Source organism: Elephas maximus, chromosome 3, assembly GCF_024166365.1.
Source record: "Elephas maximus indicus isolate mEleMax1 chromosome 3, mEleMax1 primary haplotype, whole genome shotgun sequence".
In the NCBI taxonomy this organism is placed as follows: Eukaryota; Metazoa; Chordata; class Mammalia; order Proboscidea; family Elephantidae; genus Elephas; species Elephas maximus.
In genome coordinates, this window is record NC_064821.1 from 98,201,169 (window position 1) to 98,214,962 (window position 13,794).

At 47.6% G+C, this 13,794-nt stretch overlaps 1 protein-coding gene across 3 annotated transcripts in view; it reads right to left on the reverse strand.

Moving 5' to 3' along the window:
* Nucleotides 1-3,339: 3,339 nt before the first annotated feature.
* TTC22 (tetratricopeptide repeat domain 22) overlaps nucleotides 3,340-13,794 on the reverse strand; it is a 29,830-nt gene continuing 19,375 nt past the window's right edge. For 2 of the 3 annotated variants that reach the window (XM_049879357.1, XM_049879355.1), the window contains 3 exons: nucleotides 13,269-13,430; nucleotides 9,097-9,249; nucleotides 4,352-8,530 (listed from right to left, as the gene is read on the reverse strand). In XM_049879357.1, the coding sequence (XP_049735314.1) occupies nucleotides 7,988-8,530; nucleotides 9,097-9,249; nucleotides 13,269-13,430 (858 nt within the window). In that variant the 3' untranslated portion in view covers nucleotides 4,352-7,987. The other variant, XM_049879356.1, reaches the window with a different exon arrangement.

Genomic DNA, 13,794 nt, shown 5'->3' on the forward strand with positions numbered 1-13,794 from the left:
AAACCGCATGCAATAAATACTTGCCGGATTAATGTATTTCTAAATAATGCCCTCAAATGATAAGAATGCTGTGCTAGAAATTCAAAGAACAAAAATTCAGCAATAGTTAACGTGCAACCAAGAACTCCTTTCCAAACATCTGCTTTGGGTAAGCTCTGCAGAGCGCTGGCAGAGCCAGAAGTGGGGCGCACAGCCGGTGCCCCAAGATAAAGGCAAATAATCAAAATGTCTGTGTGAGCTCTGGGTGATTCCAGCAGTTTATCTGGTCTCTCTCATAATTTTTTTTTTTTCTCTCATCTGGAAGGGTGTTGGGAATTCAATTCCTTTCAACAAGCCTTCACCTTCTCTCTTTGGTGCAAGGTTTGGGTTAGGTGTCAGTGGGGATGGTGGATAACATATTGAACAATGTGGAATCCATGCCCACTAAGGCTGTGGCTTAGGAAGAACAGGATGTAAACCCAGAAAAACCTGGTTTTTTTTTTTTTTTTTTCCGGCTCCACCACTTACTGGCTATGTGACCTGGGGCAAGTGATTTGACCTTTCTGATCTTTGCTACTCTACAGTGGGGGTCAGTAACCTTTGAAATGTGGTCAAGAGCAAATAAACAACTTTATGAAATGCCTTTGTAAATTGAAAGTGCTGTATAAATATTAGGGATAGTAATATATTCAGGTCTTCTTCTGTAAAAGGACAGATAAAAATATTTTAGGCTTTGAGGGCCATATGGTCTCTATAACAACTATTCAACTCTAATGTAGTAGCATGAGAGAAGCCATAGACAATAGATAAACAAATGGGCATGACTATGTTCCAGTAAAATTTTGTTTACATAAACAGACCGTAGGCCAAATTTGTCCCTTAAACTACAGTGTGCCAACCTCTAGCTCAATAAATATTTATTGAATGAATTATTAGTGAATAAAGGAATGACTGGCAGAAGGCATCTGTACTCTGCCCGGTTCACAACTGGTACTCAGAAAACATATATTCCTTCCTATTTTGTACTTGATAGATATGACAAGATAAATTATGCGTATTTGCATTAGAGGTACAAAGAAAGTGCAATAGGAGTATTGAGGTGGCAGAGACCTCCTGTTGGAATGAGAGAGGACTTCAAAGCTATCTAAAGCTGAGACAGGGATTCAAGGGCAAGTAGTTTATTTGGGAAATGTACCAGGAAGCACTGGTAGGGGGTAGGGAAGTGAGACACGGAAGAGAAGGGAAAGAAGTGAATACAGGGTGTGATAATGAGCAGGTTACTGCTGTGGGAGAGGGGCTCAGGCCCAGTGGGACCTCTGGGAGACAGTGTGGAATATGCCTTAGAAGTATCCTATCCACAGGGCTTAGGGGGATGGAGTATTTATTCTCCAATTTCCAGTCATCATTGGTTGAAGGCTGCTTCCAGGGGCATCAACAAGCAGTGCTTCCAGTGTGCACTGTGCTTGGGCTGAGGGAAAGCCCTCAGGTGGAAAGTGGCAGGTGCTGGCAGTAGGACACCTTTAGCATGCACCGGATAGGTGAATGCAGTGGGTGAAGAATTATTTTACCTGAAGAATTTGGTCTTTGTGCTTGTTTCCTGGGAATTAACCTCTACCAAAACAAAACAAAACCCACTGCTGTCAAGTCAAGTCAATTCTGACCCTATAGGACTGAGTAGAACTGCCTTGTAGGGTTCCCATGGTTGTGATCTTTACGGAAGCAGACTGCCACAACTTTCTCCTGCGGAGCTCCTGGTGGGTTCAAACCACCTACTTTTCGGTTCGCAGTAGAGCGCTTTAACCACTGAGCCACCAGGGATCCTAGGTAACTTCTAAAACTTCTAGACCCTTGGAATTTCCCAAGTGACTGGAGGGTCTTTGTTGTTCATGGAGGGCACAGGACCACACCTGACAGTTTATCTAACCACTCATGGTGATATCAGCCTGAAGGGGGCTGGAGACTGAGTTCGGTCACATTATACCTACGTAATGGAACCCCAATAAAAACTCTGGACACTGAAGCTTAGGTGGCCTTCCTGGCTGGTGATGGACTTTGATGCACCAGGAGAGTAAAGTGTCCCAGAGGACACAGCAGCTCTGTGTTGAAGACCCTCCCATACCTCACCTTACTTGTCTTTCTTCTTTATGCTGTTCCTGATTTGTATCCTTTATAATAAAGATATAATCATAAATATAGTGCTTTCCTGAGTTTTGTGTGTCGTTCTAGCCAATAATTAAAACTGAGGTTGGGAGAACCCCCAGATTTGTAGCCATTTTCCCTTTAACATATGAAGTTTGGACCTAACTCTGGGTACTGAAAAAAAAAAAAAAAAAAAACCCATTGCCGTTGATCCCAACTCGTAGCAACCCTGTAGGACAGAGTAGAAACTACCCCATAGGGTTCCCAAGGTTGTAATCTTTGTGGAAGCAGACTGCCACATTTTTCTCCTGGAGTGGCTGGTGGGTTCCAACTGCCAACCTTTCTGTTAGCAGCCAAACACTTAACCACTGTACCACCAGGGCGGCTCTAGTTGGGGTCAAAAGAACTGTTACAGGCACTGAGGTGATACCTGAGGGTCAGAGTAGAACTATGCTCCATAGGATTTTCAATGACTGTGATCTTTCAGAAGTAGATCGCCAGGCCTTTCTCCCAAGGTGCCTCTGGGTGGATTTGAACCATCAACATTTCCGTTAGTAGCTGAGCAAATGCTTAACCATTTGCACCACCCAGGGAGTCCCGCTGTTACCAGAATAAGGTTCTTGCCTCTTGCTGGTCAAGAATGAGCAGGTAAGGCACTTAGAGTTTTCCACAGAAGCAAAGCTTTATTGAAGAGGCTTGTAAGCGGAGACGAGGAGGGCCTACAGCAACACATATCCCAGTCTCACAGAACAAAAGACAGGCCTGGGTTTTTTTTTAAGTTCTTGGGTGGGAAAATATTCATATTTATTCATAGACACAGGCAGGGATACGTTAACTAAGGTGCGTGCAGCAGCTTTCCAATATGGCTCCTGTCCTGGAGGCCTCTGGAATTCGTAGCAAGACTTATTATGGGGTGTCGCGCCTGTGCAGTCTCCCAGCTGCTGCTGCAGCTCCTTACTGCCCCTGGTGGGAGGTCACACAGCGGGCACAGGTGGATGTTCTGTGCATGTCCTTGGGGCTGGTTTTCTCCAGCTGCTTCTGAAAGAACTTTAAAGAAGTTTGCTGGCTATTTTCTGATACCTTGGCCCATTGTTCTGGGGAATGGCTTTGTTTCTGCGCCCTGGCCCATGTCTTGTTACTTTGTTTGCAGATTTGGGTCGGGGGAGGGGGACTCTTACCTCACAAAGAAGGGGTGTGCTATTCCCAGCAGGTAAGGGCAGCGGGCAGATAAAACAATAGATCTCCACCACAGTGGGAGTTCTTTTATTTCTTTCACTTTGTGGATGACAAATACAACTCACAGAGGAACTGCAGTTTAATGAAACAATTTACATGCTAAAATAGAACAGGCGCCACCACAGAGTTATTGAGTGGTTTGAAAACACAAACATGAAAAATCCATTTGGATTTTATAAGTGTTCAGCTTATACAGCAACATATGTGAAAGAAGAGAAAGTAATCTAAACTCCAAATAGTTTTAAAAAACAAAACCAAACCCATTGCTGTCGAGTAGATTCCGACTCATAGCGACCCGTAGGACAGAGTAGAACTGCCCCATAGGGCTCCCAAGGATCAGTTGGTGAATTCAAACTGCGGACCTTTTGGTTAGCAGCTGAGCTCTTAACCACCGTGCCACTAGGACTCCAAATAGTTGAAAAGCCATTCGTTTTTACTCCTTAGCCTACTTGCTATTCAAGGCAGTGTGGTGGGATGTCAGGGAAGTTCCCTAACCTCTCTGAGCTCAGTTTCCTCATCTGTAAAGTGGGGACGATGCTGAAGCATGCTCATGGGTTTGTGAAGGTTAAACGGGGTGAGGTGTGTGAGACACAGGCCACAGTGACTGGCCTATGGCAAGTGCTCAGTAAATAGTTTTGATGGTGATGACAATGACAGTGATTTTCTGTGACCTCACTGTGGGAAACTTTCCTGCTCAAATTGTTCACTTGGAGGCTAGCTGGAGCTTTCCCACAGCTCCAGTCTTTGCTCACCACTGTCTCACCATGAACAGCCCCCTCCTCCTCTTCCCCTTCATCGAAATCCTTAATCAGTTGCCATTGTGTTGATCTGACTCATGGAGACCCCATGTATATCAGAGTAGACTCATGCTCCATAGGGTTTTCAGTGGCCGATTTTTCTGAAGCAGATCATTAGGTCTTTCTTCGAAGGTGCCTCTGGGTAGACTTGAATCTCCAACCTTTTGGCTAGTTAGGTTATATTCCAACAGGACCTGAAAGTAGGAAGAATGTTCTAGGCAGGTGGAGCAGGGTGAGCAGAGGCAAAGGAACAGGAAGTGTGGGGCCGGTGGGGAGTCACGTGTGCGGCCTGCAGTCGGGGAGAAGCTGGGGGAAAAGGAGGGAAGCTAGCTGGTTGCTAACCCTATTAGCAAGCCCTGCCAGTGACTTTGGCCCCATGGAGCTGGGGAGGATTTCTCGCTGCGAAGCACACCCACAATGCCGGGGATCTGTTTCCATCTGCTCATTTTACTGCCGAGTTGTAAAGTGCTAAATGACATTATCCTCCCATTCCTTAAACAAGAAAAAAAGTTAACAGCCTGAGAAAAGGAGATATTTCACTTCATTTGGCATCCAGCCACCACCATCCACACAGGGTGCTCCCTTGGGGCCTGATTAGGGATGGGGAGAAGCCTTGTTCTATTCTGCTTTCAGCTGCTAGCACCCACTCTGTGCAGGCTCCAGGCTGGGCATGGCAGCTGGAGGCCCTATCACAGCCCAACCTGGTCACTGATGCCATAACAGGGAGAATAGGGGCCAGAGGAAAGTGACTTGTTCTAGGCCACCCTGCATATTAAGGTTTGTTCTGTGTGGTTCCAGAAGGTGAACGTGAATCAAGGGATGGGAATTACAGAAAATACAACTCAATAGAAGGACAAACTCAGAAGACTCAAAAAATAAAACAAAGCAAAAACCAAACGTGTTGCTGTCTTATCAATTCTGACTCATGGTGATCCCATATGGTACAGAGCAGAACTGCTCCATAGGGTTTTCTTGGCTATAATCTTTACGGAAGCAGATCACCAGGCCCTTCTTCCATGGCACTGTTGTGGGGGTTCAAACTGCCAACCTTTATTTTTTTAATTTTCATTGTGCTTTAGGTGAAAGCTTACAGAGCAAACTAGTTTACCATTCTATAGTTTGTACATAGTGTTCCGTGACATTGGTTGCATTCCCCACAATATGTCAGCACTCTCCTCATTTTCACTCTGGCTACCCCATTCCCTTTTGTCAAGATTTTCTACCCCTTTCTGCTTTCTCTTCCTTGCTTTTGGGCAAATGTTACCCTTTTGATCTCAGTAAGTGATTGTTCTTAGAAGCACGTTCCTCTTGGGTAATATTGTTTATTTTATGGGCTTGTCTATTGTTTGGCTGAAAGGTAGTCTCCGGGAATGGCTTTAGTTCCAGGTAAGAAGGGTGTCTGTCTTAAGGACATAGTCTCAGGGGTTCCAACCTTTAACAGCCAATCGCAAGCCACTTGAGCCACCCAGGGACCTTAAAACTAAAACAAAACAAAACCCAAACACGTTGCCATCGAGTCAATTCTGACTCATAGCAACCCTACAGGACAGGGTAGAACTGCTCCGTAGGGCTTCCAAGGAGCGCCTGGTGGGTTCCAACTGCTGACCTTTCCTTTAGCAGCCGAACTCTTAACCACTATGCCACCAGGATTTCCCGGGGACCTTAGGGATTGTCTTAGTCATCTAGTGCTGCTATAACAGAAATACCACAAGTGGATGGCTTTAACAAAGAGAAATTTATTTCCTCACAGTAAAGTAGGCTTAAAGTCCAAATTCAGGGCATCAGCTCCAGGAGGCTTTCTCTCTCTGTTGGCTCTGAAAGAAGGTCCTCGTCCTCAATCTTCCAATGGTTGAGGAGCTTCTCAGGCACTGGGACCCTGGGTCCAAAGGAAGAACTCTGCTCCTGGTACTGCTTTCTAGGTTGTATGAGTTCCTCAACTCTCTGCTTGTTTCTCTTTCCTTTTATCTCTTAAGAGCTAAAAGGTGGTGCAGACCACACCCCAGGGAAACTCCCTTTACATGGATCAGGGGAGGTGACCTGAGTAAAGGTGGTATTACAATCCCACCCTAATCCTCTTAACATAAAATTACAATCACAAAATGGCGGACAACCACACAATACTGGGAATCATGGCCTAACCGAGTTGATACACACAATTTTTGGGGGACATAATTCAATCCATGACAGGCATGTTCAAAAATTGATTGATTGTTTCATCAGATAGTGAGCTGCCTGTCTGCTAGAAGCATGTAAGTGGTTTAAAAGCACCTTTCGGCACACTCGCTGCTTTAGATGGGGAGGCTAGAAGAGATGATGATTAAGGTTCTTTCCAACTCTGAGATTCCAGAAACCTTTAACCAAGAAATTTCACCATTTTCATGATCTTTAACACTCCTTGCTCACTCCAGCTAAAGGGGAGTTTCTGACTGCCTGATGTTGCCTGCTAGGCATAGAGGAAGGAGTGGGCAGGCAGCACAAGGTGTGATTCATCTTCATTACTCTGATTATGGGGTTATTAAGGCTTTCACTCTAGAGTGCTCCCCTGAGGAACTCCTACTGCTTCAGCTGTGTGTCAGTTGTCCTCTCAGCAGCCCAGCAGGCAATGGTGTCACGCAGGGCTCAAAGCTGTAATTAAATAAAGATCACCCACCCACTGGCCTCTCCCTTCCAACTGGAGTCCCAATCCCGGGAGACTGCCCGGACTGGCCTGAGCAGTTGGCTTGCTGCAGAGGGGTGGCCAAGGGCCAGAGCCTATGCCCCAGGGCTAGCTAGGCTCTCCTCCCCTGGGGGGTGTAGAAAGGCCATTAACACAGGATGAGTCTGGCTGGTGTGGAGAGGCAGAGGCAGCCAGCTCTGCCAGCTGAAACCTTTTAATGGCTTCCCTTTGGTCTTCCACAGTCCCCACTCTGGCCCACCAGTCTCTGCCTAACCTACTCTGCATGGTTTAGACTGTGAGCTCTCTGATGGCAAGGACAGAGTTAGCCCCAGAGCTTGGCACTATGCTTGGCACTTGGTCAAATGAACAAATGAACAACAAACCCACTGGCTGCTGAGCTGACTCCCACTACCCCACGTATGACAGGGTAGAATTGCTCCACACAGCTTGCTTGGCTATAGCCTCTACAGAAGCAGATCACCAGGCCTTTCTTCTGCAGCACTGCTGAGCGGGTTAGAATGGCCAACCTCCAGGTAAGTAGCCAACTGCAAACCGCTTGTGCCACCCAGGGACCACCAGTTTAAGTAAAGGGGTGTTTACTGCAAGGATGGAGTGTGGTTCATAGGAATCCAAAGACAGACACTCAGGCCTCAGGGATTGAGCACCAAACCAAAAAACCAAACCCGCTTCCCTCTAGTCTATTCTGACTCATAGCAACCCCATAGGACAGAGCAGAACTGCCCCATACGGTTTCCAAGGAGCACCTGGTGGATTGAAGTGCCGACCTTTTGGTTAGCAGCGGTAGTAGCTCTTAACCACTATGCTACCAGGGTTTCCTGGATTGAGCACACGGACTAGAAAATCTCCACAACTGAGGCGGAATCTTCTGTCTTTAGAGGCTCGCAGCCATCTTATTTCCTGTGCATATCTGCATATTTCTGTCCCTCAAGTGGCAGTTTCCTGGGGGACTCTCACATCTGCCTCTGCCTCCTTCACTCTCCTAAATCAGGCCCTTCCTCTTCCGTGGGCAATTCCAACAGTCCCGGGGTCTCAACGTCCCCATTCAAAATTCCCAACAGACAATCTGATTGGCTCTGCTCTTCCTCCAGCCTACGGCTCAGGGCGGCCCTGTCTGAGCGTCCACTCCCGGTCCAATGAGCTGTGGCTGGGGACAGGCTCCTCAGAAGGAGAGCGCCCGGTGGCCCCGCGCCGCGCCCTCGCCTGCGCCCTCGCCCTCTAACTCCATAGTCTCGAAGAGCAGCCGCACCAGCGCCAGCCGGCCCTGGGCCACCAAGGCTCGGGCCAGCCCCAGCACCTCGTCCGTGTGGCCGCGCCACACGCGCTGCAGCTCTTGGCGCAGGCGCACCGCCGGATACTTGCCCTGGGCGCGGCGCAGCCACGCGTCCACCTCGCGGCCCAGCTCGCCGTCGCTCAGCTGCGCCTGGTTCCACTGCGCCAGCAGCGCCTCGAGCAGGCAGCCGAAGCCCTCGGTGTGGCTGGAGCCCTCATCGTCCAGCTCCACCGCGCGCTTGAAGCAGGCCGCCGCGTTGGCCTCCTCGCCCTTGATGCGCAGACACTTGCCGCGAAGCAGCTGCAGCTCTGGCAACGTCGGGCCCAACTCTGACTCGCCGGCTTTGGCCAGGAAGACCAGCGCCTGGTTGAGTGCTGCCTCATCCACCGCCATCAGCTCCTGCATCGCGTCCACGCCCATGTAGTAGTACACCTGCGGTGGGTGGGGGCAAGGGTGAACCTTCCTCCCATCAGTCACTGCTTCCAGCTCAGTCCGTTCCCATACTTCCACGCATTCATTCATCATTCATTCTGTCCTCTTCACCCTTCAGCCCTGAACAATAATTAATCACAAATTTTGTCCCCTCCCCGCTCCTAGGTTCCTTGAATGGAAAAGGAGAAAGTACTCAGATTCCAGTTCCAACCGCTCCGTGCTTAGCCATATAACCTTGAGAGAGTCAATCTCTGGGCCTCAGTTGCTCCTAGGAAAAACTGATATTGTCACCTCCTTGATAGCATTCCCCGAGCACGGAAGGTGCTTCTTACTGAGTGCGCACTTAATGAGTACGTAGAAAGTGCCAGGCCCTGTTCTAAATGGTTTACACCCATCATCTCATTTAACCCTCACCATGTTTGTTTTTTTTTTTATGGTTGTAAGAGATGGGTACTGTTATGAGGCAGGGGGAAGTGCCTTATTTCTCTCTGTCCTCAGTGGCCAGGCCTGGCCTAGCAATAATTCTTGGTTAGCAGTTGACTAGCCAAGCCAAGAAGCTGCCTTACCTGGCCGATGTCCAGGTAGGTCTTGAGGCCTGGGCACACCTTGACCACTTCCTCAAGGTCGGCCTTGGCACAGGCCAGGTGGTTCCTGTCAGGCATGCCCCCGACCCCCATCTTGGCCCGCTCCAGGTCATGCAGGTAGGCTCTGATATGGATCTGCCAACAGAGAGAGTCAACTCAGGGAAGATTCTCCAAGCAAGGACTGCTACCTTCCTCTCTGCCCTAATTGAAACCAGTCTTTTCTCAACAGCATCTCAGGGAGGCTCTGTGGTGCAGCAAAAAGCCCCCCAAGACTGGGAGCCAGGAGTCTGTGCCTAGTAGACTAGCCACTCCTCTCTAAGCCTTAGTTTCCCCATCTGTACAATGAGGACATTAACAAAGTAAAAACCCTTCATTCATTCACACATTTATTCACAATTACAAACTGGGTACCCACTGTATGGCAGCCACTGTTAGGGAGGTGCAGTGGCAACAAGGCAGATGAAGTCTCCGCCCTGGTGGGGCTTACTTAACATTCTAGTAGGAGAGACAATTATAAACAACAATAATGCCACTTCAAGTGGTGGTAAGTGCTATACAAAAATAAATAGGGAGATGGAATAGAGGTAACTGGGAGAGGGGTTACATTAGATAGGATGGCACCACCAGATTTGCAATGGATTGACATTAATAATAGCCACAACAATGGACTCAAACATACCAGCAATCAGGAAGATGGCTCAGGTCTGGGGAACGTTTCATTCTGTTATACACAAGGTCGCCCCAAATCGAGGTCAACTTGGCAGCAACTAACAACACCACCATATAAGCAACAATTTGGCAAGAACAGGTGGCCCCAATTTACAAGTGTCAAATTACAAATGACTCCAGACCCCTACTTTCATCCCTACTTCCTTCCTTTAACCACACTTGGAGCATTTAGAAAATCTGGAGGTTCAGGAGGGGTGGGTACGAACAGGCAGGAGGAAGTAAGAAAAGGAGGGTCATTGTTGTGGAAGGTATTAAGGCTTATAGCCATCAGGGTGGGCTCTAGTTACAAAACAGTATCTGTCATGGGATGCGGAAAGCCCTGGCTTTGGAGTCAGTTGGACTTGGGTTAGTACTCCAGCTCCCTGCTCCCCTTATTAGCCAAGTGACCAGGAAGAAGTTGTACAGCCTCTGTGGGCTTCATTTTCCACGCCTGAAAAATTACTGCACTAATGTGTTCTTGGGGAGTTACCGTGACGACTGAGAGGACATATCCTAGCGTATGGTAGGTGGTCAGTTCATTCATCAAGAGCGTACTGTATGCCAGGTACTGTTCTAGGCACTGACTAAAGAGTAAACAGACAATATAAGTAAATAGTATGTTAAGGAGTGACAAGTGCTAAAAAGAAAAAGTAAGCCTGGGGATGGAGCCATAAAGTGCTGGTGAGGAGTTGATGTTTTTGTTTTGTTGTGCTTTAAGTGAAAGTTTACAGCTCAAGTTAGTTTCTCATACAAAAATTTATACACACATTGTTATATGACACAAGTTGCTATCCCTGTAATGTGACAGCACACTCCTCTTTCTACTCTGGATTTCCCATGTCCATTCAACCAGTTCCTGTCCCTTTCTGCCTTCTCATCTTACCTCTGGACAGGAGCTGCCCATTTAGTCTCATATATCTACTTGAACTAAGAAGCACACTCTTCACGAGTATCATTTTATGTCTTACAGTCCAGTCTAATCTTTGTCTCAAGAGTTGGCTTTGGGAATGGTTTTAGTTCTGGGTTAACAGAGTCCGGGGGCCGTCTTCTGGGGTTCCTCCAGTGTCAGACCATTAGGTCTTGTCTTTTTACTAGAATTTGAGTTCTGCAGCCCACTTTTCTGTTCTCTCAGGGACTCTCTGTTGTGTTCCCTGTCAGGGTGGTCATTGGTGGTAGCTGGGCACCATCTAGTTCTTAAGGGGTTGACATTTTAAATGAGATGGCCACTAGAAGCTGCCTTTTGTGTCAAGATCTGTAGGAAGTGAGGGAGGTAGCTGATCAGAGACCTTCTAGAACAGTCCTTGAGGCAAGATCCTACCTCACAGGTTAAGGGACAGAAAGGGGTCCAGTGGTGGCTAGAAGAGATGAGCAAGGGGGAGGACAGAGGGAGATGAAGTTGGAGAGGAAATAAGACCAGATAATTGCCCAAACTCTGAGCCTTAGTATCTACATCTGTAGAATGGAGACAACAATACCTGCCTCATAGGGTTGCTCTAAGAATTAAATCAGATTTTGTGTGTTAACATCAATACATAGTAAGATGCGATTACACAAGTGATTGTTATTATCAGGCATATTTTTTAACTATTTATTTTTTTCATAGCACTTTTCACCAGTGAAGTGGTGTTGTTTACTACCGTCTCTCCTGGAATGTTAAGCTTTACCAGGGCAGAGACTTTATCTGCCTTGTTGCCACAGGTCTCTTTGGAGCCTGTGGGGTGCAGTATGGACTGAGGCTTTTATGAAGGCAACCTGAGTTCCTTTCCCTTCTGTTCTTTCCTCCTCACCACCCCCTCCCCACAGCCTGTTGGAAGTCTAGTCATCTGAGTAACAAGTGTGACTCTGGGAGTTACAGGGATGCAGCAAGCATGCTGGGAAGACAGAAGACCAAGATGGAGTCAGAAGAGTAAGGTTTGCGTCAAATTGAATTGCAGTTGAATTTGAATTGAACTGAATTGAATGCAGGACCTTGGTTGGGTAAGTCTGCTACCTCTCTGAGCTTCTGTTGTTTCCTTTAAAGAAGGACACATGTTTAGCCCCTATCATAGGATTCTTGAGAGGATTAAATAAAACCGTGAACATGAAAGTGATTGGGGAATGCAGAGTGTTATAGAAATGCTTTATTATTTACTGTTATGATTATTGATAATAGTAACCATATCAACTACAATGAAGGGATCCCCTGCCTTCTGCCTGCTGGCAAGATGATTATGTCATAGAACCAAGATGGGGAGCAGATTGGCCACCAGGTCCTATGAAAGGTACTGGAGAAGACAGGGAGCTGTTTAGCCTGGAGCAAAGTCACCTCAGAGTCCAGGGTCTTTAAGCAGATGGGCTCTGTGAGTGCTCCAGAGGGCAGATCTGGGACTAGTGTTGGAAGCTACAGGGAGGTAGCTCTCAGCTAAATTTGTGACTTGTGTAGCTGAATGACTATGTATGTGGTAGACTGCTTCAAGAGACAGTGAGTCAGTTAAAAAATATGCCTCATAATAGCAATCACTTGTGTAATTGCACCTTACTATGTGTTGAGGTTTACACATGAAATCTAATTCTCTTAATAACCCTATGAGGTAGGTACTATTATTCCCACTCTACAGATGGAGATAGTGAGGCTCAGAGTTCGGGCAAGAGGGTTTTCCCTAAGCTTCCAGAGAATGTAAGTGGCGAAGTGGGATTGGAACCAAGGCTGGCTGTGTTCAGAGCCAGAGCTCTGATTCAAGACATTAAGCTGCCTCTAGGAATCGACTCGATGGCACTGGGTTTTTGGGTTGGGTTAGTATACCCTGTTGTTAGATGCTGTCAAGTCAACTTCTACTCATAGCAACCCCATGTGACAGTAAAACTGCCCCATAGGGTTTTTTAGGCTGTAATTTTTATGGAAGCAGATCGCCCGGTCTTTCTCCCATGGGTGGGTTTGAACCGTTGACCTTTCAGTTAGCAGCTAAGAGCTTAACCGTTGAACCACCAGGGTTTCTTACTGCCTTTCAAAAGCAGCTCTTACACTCCAGGAACTATGCTTTAGATGTTACTTCTGAAAACCTTTTAAAATAGGTTTTATTACCATGCCTTACAGATTTGGGACCTGAGGCTTGGAGGGATAAGTGACTTGCCATGTCCCTCAGTAGTAAATGGAAGGGCCAGATTTCAACACAGGTCAGCCTGACTCCATGTGGATGCTAATCAAGCAGAGGCTGGAGGGTCATTAACCTGGGTGTTGTAGAGGGGCTTCCTGCAGTGAGTGGAAGGCCCCTCCGTTCTTTCATTCGACAGCCTTCTAGAACATAAACTGTGTGCCTTGATGACTCCAAAGCTCCCTTCCACCATGAAGGTTCCATAACCTTTGGACTCTGGAAACTGGGGCTTGGCCCCTGGCCCTTGTTCTCTGACTCCCAATGCGAGGATGAGGTGGGAACTGCAGGTTGACCCACCACCTGCCCCCTTGGTACCTTGGCCCTTGTGCAGTATGCCTGCCAGTTGAGCTCTGGATCTTGAAGGACGTCCAGTGCCATGTTGCAGGTTCCAATGGCCATGTCCTGCTTTCCTAGGAAGTGGAAGATTTTGGCCAGGCGATTCAGGATGGAGGGGTGGTCCTTGGCAATCTCGATGGCCTGGGTAAGGGAAGAGGGTAAGAGCAAACCTCAACTCTGAATGGAGACATATCACCGCAGTGCTCTTCTCTCCCATGTCCACCTGCCCTTAAGTTCAGACCCATCATGGAACCCAACACTTGGTGTACAACCCAGTGGCACTCAACCCCTGAGAGTCTGACTTACTGCCATGCTCTCTGCCAGGATCACTGGTCATTGTCCAGTAAATCCTCCTAGACCCCAGGTAAATTCCTCACAATGCGCACATCCATCTTCCCCAGGGCAGGTGAGAGGACAAGGCCAGAACCCACCTCCCCTCTCCACCATACTTAGGCAGCACAGGGTTTCTCCCTGGGCTACAGAACTGATGGCCTAGGTTGTTATG